The sequence below is a fragment of the Erithacus rubecula genome (assembly GCF_903797595.1).
Source record: "Erithacus rubecula genome assembly, contig: scaffold_619_arrow_ctg1, whole genome shotgun sequence".
NCBI lineage: Eukaryota > Metazoa > Chordata > Aves > Passeriformes > Muscicapidae > Erithacus > Erithacus rubecula.
In genome coordinates this window covers 27,460-37,375 of record NW_027635720.1, presented here as the reverse complement: position 1 = coordinate 37,375, position 9,916 = coordinate 27,460, and the positions used below count along the sequence as shown (strand labels likewise).

General features: G+C 56.4%; 1 protein-coding gene across 1 annotated transcript; it reads right to left on the bottom strand.

Moving 5' to 3' along the window:
• Window positions 1–3,543: 3,543 nt before the first annotated feature.
• On the bottom strand, window positions 3,544–9,010 carry LOC306816470 (maestro heat-like repeat-containing protein family member 6). The gene is made up of 15 exons (XM_079332908.1): window positions 8,765–9,010; window positions 8,396–8,460; window positions 7,952–8,281; window positions 7,622–7,770; window positions 7,228–7,375; window positions 6,838–7,019; window positions 6,618–6,755; window positions 6,240–6,354; window positions 5,931–6,068; window positions 5,522–5,698; window positions 5,240–5,395; window positions 4,979–5,080; window positions 4,540–4,642; window positions 4,208–4,264; window positions 3,544–3,893 (listed from the first exon to the last, which is right to left on the bottom strand). Exons 1-15 carry the CDS (start codon window positions 8,880–8,882, stop codon window positions 3,679–3,681), a joined length of 2,193 nt encoding a protein of 730 aa, XP_079189034.1. The 5' UTR covers window positions 8,883–9,010; the 3' UTR covers window positions 3,544–3,678.
• Between the last annotated feature and the right edge of the window lie 906 nt (window positions 9,011–9,916).

Genomic DNA, 9,916 nt, shown 5'->3' with positions numbered 1-9,916 from the left:
ATGCTGCACACTGAACAACACCACTTAAACTTTTCTCTCATATTCTCCTTCTCCTAGGGCCAATACCAGAGGGTCAGATGGAGCCTTGTTCCCACAGTCCCTCTGCCATTCAGGGTCATCTCAAAGGGAGAAAAGCGTATCAGCATATGATACCTCTCCCACTTCTCTCCTAAGAAATAGCATGAGCTGTAAAAGTGTGTTACAATCCAAAGCTCCCTGCGAGGTCACACAGTAAACACTGAGGAAGACCCAGAGCCTTCATTGGAAACAAGACCCCGAAAGGAGGAGAGACCCCGACCACTGGTGACGCATGGCAACACAACACAGTGACATGGATTTTGGGAATAGAAACGAGGAGGAGCTTTCCAGAAGCTTCTGTATTAATATGTATTAGTAAACAGTATGTAAGTGAGATTTTTAGCTTAATTGGCTTGGTATGGTGTGAGAGGAAGGGCCCTGCCCATACCCCCGGTCAGTTTTGCTTCTGCTTTATTCAAACTAAACCTCAATTATACTAAATTACTCACTGCCAGATTTTGTATTTACCAAAATATATGTAACTAATATACTTTGATTGTATTCATTTATGTACAATTGCTGTTATTATTAATAAATTGTTGCTAAACTTAACCTTGTTGTTTTGAATAATTGGACAAAATCGAGCATATCTATTTATAACATCTTCTGAGTCTCTGAGAGATTTTTGGGCAGTCATGGCCTCCAATTCTCACCTTCAAGGAGCCTGTGTTGGGGATGGACCTCAGTGGGACCCATTAATGCTTTGAGACACTTTGGGTTTTTCTTCTGACTGGGGCTCCTGGAAAGGTTTGTGCAATCTCTTCTCAGACCCTGAGGTTCAAGGGCTCAGCACCAAATGCACCACGGGGCTCACTGGGATCAAGTCAGTCCTGACAAACCATGGCTCTGCCTTTCCTTCCCTCTGGTCCAGTGCAGTTGATTAGGAAAGATTTTCCTAGAGTTATGAAGAAATATTTCAAAGAGCTTCTTAGAAATAAGTGTTCCTATTTTAAAGAGTGTCTTTTATTACTGTTTCTCTTCAGAGCAGAGTTGTTTGCAGCGTTCTGTGATTGGTATTGATCCAGGGTCTCTCTTCAGGAGATCTGGCCTGCTCAGAGAAGCTCTACCTTTAGGTCTGATCCAATGTGGACAACCTTGCTCCACATTGCCCAACCCCATCCTGTCTGTCCTCAATCACCTGGGATCTGCTTTGCTTGGAGATCTGGCAGCATTCAGGGAAACAGGGGTTTTCTTCCTTTTCTCTTCTTGAAGCAATCTAAAACTCCTGAGTTTCCCCATTACAAACAGACACCCTTCTTAAGTGTGTGCCAAGGAGGTTTCTCTTTCCAAGGCAGAGCCATGCAAGATCTGTTTTAGGCCTTTGGACTCCTTGGTTCCACAAGGCCCTGTTGTGTCACCATGGACTCTGGGTTCTGTGAGGCTCTGCAGTGTCACAATGGATGTTTGGTTCCATTGAGCCCCACAGTATCACAGTGCTCTTCTTTTTCCTGTGGCAACCAGCAGCAAACCCCACTGGCAGAGCCACATGCCTGGGAAGAAGGAGGATGGGGGACATTTGGAGTGATGGTTTTTGTCTTCCTACGTCACAGTGCTGTGGGGTGGGGCCCTGCTGTCCTGGAGATGGCTGAACAGCGGCCTGCCCATGGAAGGGGGAAGAGACAACAACCTCTGTCCATGGAACTACAACAGCAGAGAGGTCAGGCCAAAGGCTGGCTTTAAAAGTCTGTTAGCAGCAGAGGAAACATCAATGTGAGAGGAAAGATGTGTGCTAATGTCTTTACAAATCACTTCATGGGTGAAGGGATGGCTGTTAGGGTCTTTGAAATGGGTTGTAAAGTTTCTACTGGCTTTGGGCAGCAGGTTTGTTACTGGGCCCACACAGCTTGGCTCCTGAACCAGACAAGAGTCTGCACAAGGCTGAACTTCTGAACTTCGGGGGAAATGCCAGATTCAAGGGGGAATATGGGGTACACGGGTTGGGAAGGCTGTATCTTCCGAGTACCTTGGCCAACGGGGAAGGGAAGAGGGCAAAGTGTGGCCGGGAGTTAAGGATAAAAGGATGTTGCACTCTCTGAAGCCTCGAGAGAGAAAAATCTGTGGGTGTGTGCCCTGTAAAGATGCCACCTCCTAGGACAGTGGCTGCCTTTGGTGCACAAAATGTTTCCTCTCAACTGACATCAGGAGACTGGGATGGTGAGTTTTGTTTCCCATGGAAAAGAGCCAACGTTGATATCCAGGGGCCTCTAACTGGAACTGGGCTTCCACCTGCTAAAATTTCATAGGGTGCAGGATTTCTCTCAGACCAAAGCTGCCACCACCGAGAAGCCTGGGTGCTGTTGGAGTGCCAAATGCCTCCTCATAACTGACATCAGGAAACTGGGATGGTTAGATTGGTTTCACATGCAAAAGAGCCACCAGGGTCCGGTAGCTGGGACTGGGCTACCGCCTTCTCAAAGCCTGGGATTTCTCCCAGAGCAAAGCTGCCATATCCTCGGACCATGGCTGCCATTGGACTGTCAAACGCCTTCTCCTAAGTGACATCTGGAAACTGGCATGGTGAGATTAATGTCCTGTAGAAAATAGCCACCATTCTTATTCAGGGGCCCTAGCCAGGAGTGGGTTTCTGCCAGCTAAAATTCCATACAGCACAAGATTTCTGCCAGACCAAAGCTGCCACCACCGAGAAGCCCGGCTGCCTTTGCTGTGCCAAACGCCTCCTCCTAACTGACATCTGGAAACAGGGATGCTGATTTTGTTTCCTGTGGATAAGATTAACTGTTCATGTGCAGAGAACACAGGCCAGCCCTGCGCTCCCCAGGCAGGGAAAGCCCCGGGATGCCCCAGAGGATGGAGCACGGCCGCTGCGGGGTGTCTGCCCGGCCCCTCTGCCGTCCTGTCCCTGGCCACGTCCACAGTGGGTGCCATGGGGCCAAGCTGGCAGCAGCCATCAGCCTTGAGGCAAGACCTTGAAATTCACAGTGTTGTGGAACTGAAGCTTCAGCACAGAGACCTTTCCAACCTGATCTGCCCTCGTTCCCCTGAGTCTCTGCACAGAACATGGCACGGAACAGAACAGCAGGAGGGGCCTGTGTGTCCCAGGGCTCTGGATTTGCATCACTTGACCTCCACAGAGATGCAGGCAAAGTGAAGATGCCAAACTTTATTGATGGAAAGCAAAGCAAACGGATGAGCTAAGGGGAACAAAAGGAATGGGCACAGTCTGAGGAATGGAGGGAGAGAGCAGTCAAAAGGGAGGAATACCGGAGAGAAGAACAGAGGATTGGCAGTGTCTGAAGGCTGGACGGAGAGAGCAGCCAAAAGGGAGGAACACCAGAGGGAAGAAGAGAGGATGGGCAGTGTCTGAAGGCTGGAAGGAGAGAGCAGCCAAAAGGGAGGAATACCGGAGGGAAGAAGAGAGGATGGGCAGTGTCTGAAGACTGGACGGAGAGAGCAGTCAGAAGGGAGGAATACCGGAGGGAAGAAGAGAGGATGGGCAGGGTCTGAAGGCTGGACGGAGAGAGCAGTCAAAAGGGAGGAATACCGGAGGGAAGAAGACAGGATGGGCAGGGTCTGAAGGCTGGAGGGAGGGACCTATCTATGGCAGGGAGACTGCTGAAGCCACGCAAACTTCCCACAGGCTCAGCTGTGGCAATTATCAGTTGTGCCTGGACCTGCAGCTGGTTTCTTCTGGTCTGAAGGTAGCCACAGCTTCCACAGCATCTGGAGGTCTTGAAGGGATGCTGGTTCTTCTGAGGCAGCAGATGAGCATGGTTCTGCAGCTCTTCCGCTGAGTATCTCTTGATCTCCTGTGTTTGTCTGGGAAGGGCTGTCATCTCTCCTCAGGGCTTGAAGGGCTGGAAGAGAGAGGAACAGAGCCACAATCAGAGCCTGGATCTGTGGGAATCCAGGGAGATCTTGCTGCCAGGGCCATCCCAGACAGCTCTTGCCATGGCCACAAGAGAGGAGGGGCCAAGGGGATCAGCTGTAAGGTCCTGGCAACGAATCCTCCCGCCCATGTCCCTGAAATCTCTCTGTGCTCCGTCCACGCCACCCCCTGTCCACAGAGGGAGCGAAGCCCTCTGCAGCCGGGCCAGGGATTGCAGCTCCCTGCCCAGGGATTGCAGCTCCCCCTGGCAGCCCCCGCTAACAGCCCGCTGCCCTCACTCACCCTCGCTGAGCACCTGCAGCTCTTTCTTCTTCCCCCTCAAGCTGCGCTCGGCGAGCCCTGGGAACAGAGAGCCCGTCACGGCTCTGCCCGGCGGCACAGCTCCCTGTCCGTGGCGCTGCCAGCCCTGTGGCCACTGGCCCTCGAGGCCCGGCAGGGCTCAGCCCAGGCCCTTGCCGCACGCTGCCGCCCCAGGGCACAGCTGCGGGAGGGCGGCAGCAGCCCTGAGGGCAGCCAGGGCTCCACGGTGCCAGGCACAGATGGCAGAAGCTGCCAGGGCAGCAGCCGGGGCTGGGGCTGAGCTGCGGCGGGGCGGGGAGGGAGCCCAGGCTCACCCAGGAACCTGATGGCCGCCTCTCGCAGGGGCTCCTGCGGGCTGTCCAGGTACGGCAGTGCCTGGCGCAGGTGCTCGGCCGCTCGGCTCCTGTCCTCTGCCACCTGCGGAGAGCAGCGGGAGGGAAGGCTCGGGGCGGGCTCTGCCCCTTTGCCCAGTGCTGCCCGCAGAGCCCTGAGGCGCGGCCAGCAGCCACTGGGCCGGGCTCTGCAGGGGCACAGGGCCGGCTGCTGCCCGGGGAGCCGCGGTGCCGGCCCGCCCCGCAGCCCCGCTGGGCCGGGGCTCCATCAGCACCCGGCTCGGGGCCGCAGGAGCGGGAGCACAGCCCGTGCGGCCCCTGCGGGCAGCGCTGGGCAGGGCCACAGCTGCAGCCGCACACAGTGAGCGCCGCGCTCAGGGGGCTCTCCCGGCTGAGGCTGGGCCTTCCAGGCCGGCCTTACCAGGCGCTCGGCGAATTGCCACAGCTTCTCTGTCTTCACCAGCTGGACGAGATTCTTCCTCTTCAGGAATTTGGTCGCACAATGCAGCGTTTCCCGAGAGGCCTGGAGAGCAGCAGAGATGTGGAGACGGCACCGCAGCCCAGGGCACAGGAGCCGCGTCCCTGTGCCAAGGCCCACAGGAGGCTGCAGCCCGCCAGGCACCAGAGCAGGAGGCAGCCGAGCCCCCTGCCAGCAATGCACCAGCAGCCCAGGAGTCCTCACCTCAGCCACACACCCATTTTCATCATGGCAGTGGAATAAAAGTGCGGGGAGGCTTTGGCACACAGTTGACTTAAGAGGCTTTTTCCCCTCTTCTACTACCAATTCCATCACCTTGCAGAAGAGGCCAAGGGAGAGTAGCTGCACATGGCTGTTGTCCTGGGGGAAAGGAAAAAGCCTCGGCACCAGCTACTCCAGCCTCCTGAACAATGGCTCAAATAAGCCACAGGGCACAAAGTTTCTGAGCAGCAGCCAGTGCCTGTAGCTGAGAGCGCAGAGCCTTACGTTGTCAAAGAGTGCCAGGAGTGCCTCGGCCAGCTTCAGGGCAGTGCTGCTGGTTATCAGGATGTCTTTGTCCTGGAGCACATCTGTGAACACGCGCAGGGTCATGCCAACCACCTCTCCTTCTGTATCACGCAGCAGCTCCAGAAGGCTTTGAGAGAGGCTACACATTTTTCTGGCCTGTGTGGAACACAAGGCTGTGCTGTGAAGCCATGAATGGCTGCACCACCACCACTGCCCTGGCACTACAACCCCACCCAGCTGCCACAGGGCCCAGAGGCCAAAGGCTGGTCCTGAAGAACTCGGGGAGGTGAGGCAGGAGAGCTGGGAGCATCTGCCTCAGCTCCTGAAGCCCAGCCAGCCTGAGGGGCTGCTTTCTCCAGCGCAGCTTCAGCTGCTGCCCCCCTCTCACCATCGAGGGACCCTTGCTGAGCACCACAAGGGCTCTGAGCGCCAGGCGACGCCTCTCCCTGCACTTGCTCTCCACATGCCTTGACATGATTTCAAGGATGCTGTCAGCACATTTAGTCAAATCCAAGCATTCCAGGACCTGGAAGGCACAGGGCAGTGACAGGGGACCAGCCAGCAGGAGCCCGGAACCGCTCAGGGCTGGGCCCAGACAGCAGCACAGGGCAAGGGCACTGTCCCAGGCAGCTGTGTCTAGGAAAGGGCAGACAGCTGAGAGGCAGCTCAGCGAGGCAGCACTGGCCATCAGGCTCACCTCCACAAGGAATGCCAGGAAAGGCAGATCCCAGCGTAGCTCTTCCCTGTTGAGCTGCCCAAGCAGGCGGCGTGCAATCCCAGAACACAAGGAGAGGGAGACACGGCGCATCTCCCTGGCAGGGGGAAAAGGCACCAAGACACTGAGGTGGGCAGGCAAACCTCTCTCAGGGCTGACTCACAGAGATTCAGTCCCTGGAGGGGATGTGCTCACTCTGGGAGGCTGCCCCTGCTGGGCACCTCCTCTCCCAGCCTTTTCCAGTCTGCTTGGCTGTCCGTTGGTGACAAGGCCCTGTGGTCCATGACCACAGGGACTGTGTAGGGCACCCCGGGAAAAGAGCACAAATGTTGGGGGCAGAGGGGAAATGGGGGGTCTCACCTGGCCAGCAGACCTGCTGCATAGTGCTGGGTGTCAGCACAGAGCAGCGTGTCCCAGCCACGCTTGCGCTCCATGGCCATCACCTCAGGCTCATACTGCAGACAGAAGAGCAGAGCCTTCATGGCCTGCACTGCAAACCTGTGTGCAGAGCAAAGTCCAGGTCACACTGGCAGCACTGGCGCTGGCTGCAAGCGCATGGCAAGGACAGGACAACTGGGACCTGTTGGGCTTGCTGGGAAGACTATGTTGCTCCTGGCATGCTCTCCAGAAGTTCTCGACTTCCTCTGGCATCTGCTGTGTGGTGATGACAACGTGGAAGAGCAGAGCCACAAAGAGGTGGGAGGAATAAAGGATCATTGCCTTGGGGCACTGAGGCACAATTAGCCAGATGACCAGAGTTGCCTGCAAAAGAAGCAGCCTGAGACAGCGCTCAGTGCCGAGGCATCCGTGGGGCAGGGCCCGAGGAGAGAGGCAGGGGGAGCAGCAGGCCTGGTACCCCCTGAGCCTGTCTCTAGCCCAGGTTTCAGGCCAGTGCCTGAGGCACGGAGAGGATGGAGAGCTGCTGGAGACGTGGCTGGGGAGCAAGCAGAGGCCAGTTCCAGAAACTCACAGCCAGGGCAAAAATGTCTTTGTTGTCCCCATCAGAGGTGCACGTGCTGTGCACAGGCCAATCCTCCATCACACAGAGCAGTATTGGCAACACCTTCTCCACTGCTGGTCCTGACGAGCCTATGGTTGTCCACATCCTTGCAGCAGCTCTGTGGGATGGGAGCTCTGTGTCAGGGGGGGGTCTCAGTCACAGTACCATAGCCTGTAGAGCCGTGGGGCCCAGGTGACAGAGCCCTGGGGCCCTGAGGGGCAGGGAGGGAAACAGAGCTCAGGAAGCAGAAGGGCCTGAGGGTCCTGGAGCTCTCCGCCTGTCTGGCAGAGCCCATTGGACAGGCTGTACAGGGTGGTGGGCCCTAAAGGCTGGTGAGCCCTGAGCTCTCACGTGGGCCCCGTACCTGTCACACGTTGGGGCACAGTGCAGGAGGGTCAGCACCACGTCAGCAGGGTGTTCTCTAGCCAGCCTCCGAATGTCAGTGCGCAGCCTGGCATCCACAGTGACGTGGGACTCGAGACTCTGGTGAATGCTTTTCACCATGGCTGGCACCTGGAGGGGGTGGGGAAGACTTGGAGCGCTGTCCAAGGGAGCAACTCCCCAGTTCCCCCCAAGAAGTGCTTCCCTCCCTGCCACACTGTGCTGGCCTCAAAGACTGAGGGGTCTCAGTGACCGTGACGTGAGTGGGGACCCAATCCTGTGAGGCCTCGAGCCCTGGCCCCAGGCTGCTTACGTGCTGCTGAGGTGAGACACAAGGGTCCTTGAAATAGTCCAGGATGAGTTCCTGGCTCAGAGTGGCAATGGGAGCGATGTCAGTATTTGCGATGCCCCGAGTCTCTCCAGTGTCCGCGTTTGGGATGGCCACGTCCTCAGTCACTGCCATGTCAGCATTTGCCCTGTCATCATTCCTTGCTGTGCCAGATTCGTCTGAGCACTCAGGCGAATCTGGGCTGACATTAGGCTCTGCCTGCAGCTCAGTCAGCCTGGAGTCATGCATGGCTGTGCTCTCTGTTGCTGTGGTGCTGCCCTTTCTACGGCGAATGTGTAGGAACTTTCGCAACATCTGCAGGAGAACAAGGGACAGGGAAGAGAGGCAAGTTCCATGGAGTGCTCCAAGCGCTGTGCTGGGCTGAGCAGTGACAGCAGGCCCAGCCCAGGTGCGGATGGCTGCAGGTACCTTCAGTGTTCTGCGGAAGCTGCCACGGGCGGGTTCCTGCTCTTGAGACCGGTCCGTGGCTGCACCTGGCAAAGAGCAAGCGCAGCCAGAGCTGAGGGGCTGCGGGAGAGGCCGGAGAACACAGGCCAGCCCTGCGCTCCCCAGGCAGGGACAGCCCCAGAGGATGGAGCATGGCCGCTGTGGTGTGTCTGCCCGGCCCCTCTTCCATCCTGTCCCTGGCCATGTACACAGTGGGATGGGATGGGATGGGATGGGATGGGATGGGATGGGATGGGATGGGATGGGATGGGATGGGATGGGATGGGATGGGATGGGATGGGACCAAGCTGGCAGCAGCCATCAGCCCTGTGGCCCAGCTGTGCCACTCACCGTCTTGCATTGGATGAAATAGGTCCAGTTCTTTAGGCTGTTGTGCTGGGGAAACTCCAGGGCTTTTCTTTTTTTTTCCTCTGAACACCTTGAATAGGCCGAGAAATCTGCCCGCCATGGCAGAGTCTGTCCTCGAGGGCACCTAGCAGAGAGATGTCTTAGGAAAGCTGAGAGGCAACAAGTCGTGCAGTTGTGCCTTAAAGACACCCACGACAGAGAAGCCTCAGGAAGGCTGCAGGACAGCAAGTCCTGCACTCTGAGAGCTCCTGCCACAAGGACAGGAGACTCCTCGTAAACGATTCAGGTCACCAAGTCCCACGAGTGCACCTGCAAAAGAAAATCCTCGGGAAGGCCACAGGACACGAAGTCCCACAGTCTTGCCACGAGGTCACCTGCAGGAATAACACCTCGGAAGTGCTCCGGGTCAGGCACGAGCGAGTGTGCTGTGCGGGGGCTCCTCACGGCACTGCTCCGGCGCGTCCTGTCCCGGCGCGGGCTCCGAGCACTGTGGCGTCGACCAGTCGCCGCCGGCTCCTGAGTCACCACACGTCACAAAGGATCCTTGGGCACCGTTGACCATGCTGCGCGTGTCACAAAGGGCCCTTGCACACACGGCCACCTGCTCTGGGGACGCCCTGAGCCCTCCCAATGTGGCCCAGGTTGGAAGGAATCCCTTGGCCCAAATATCTAAGACAGCGCAACAGGAACGTTAGGAGTGGCTCAGAGCATAAGCAAACTGAGCTGTCCTGCTCTGCAGGCTCATGACATTTAAGTATCCTCAATCCAGGAAAGCTTTACTTCCCAGTTGCTCAACTCAAGTAGTTCCAAAAAGCTGCAAACTTCCCAAATTCATTGGCATGGCCTGAGAATGTGATGGATTTGGAAGTTTGCTTCCCATCTCAAAGCAGCAACTGTTTGCCTTAACATCATACCTTGGGAGTCACTTTCCAAAACAACACTACACAGAGGCAAAAAAAAGGTCTTTCTTTGGTCTGCAAATGGTTTTCAAGGAAGAGATGATAATATCTTAATTCTGTGAAGGAATAAAAGATCGCAAGGAAGCAAAGTCCACTAAATGTTACTATGTTAGCCCAAACCAATGAGTAGGTTGCAAAATGGCTAATCCTCCTTCTGCTACAGATAGTTAAGTGG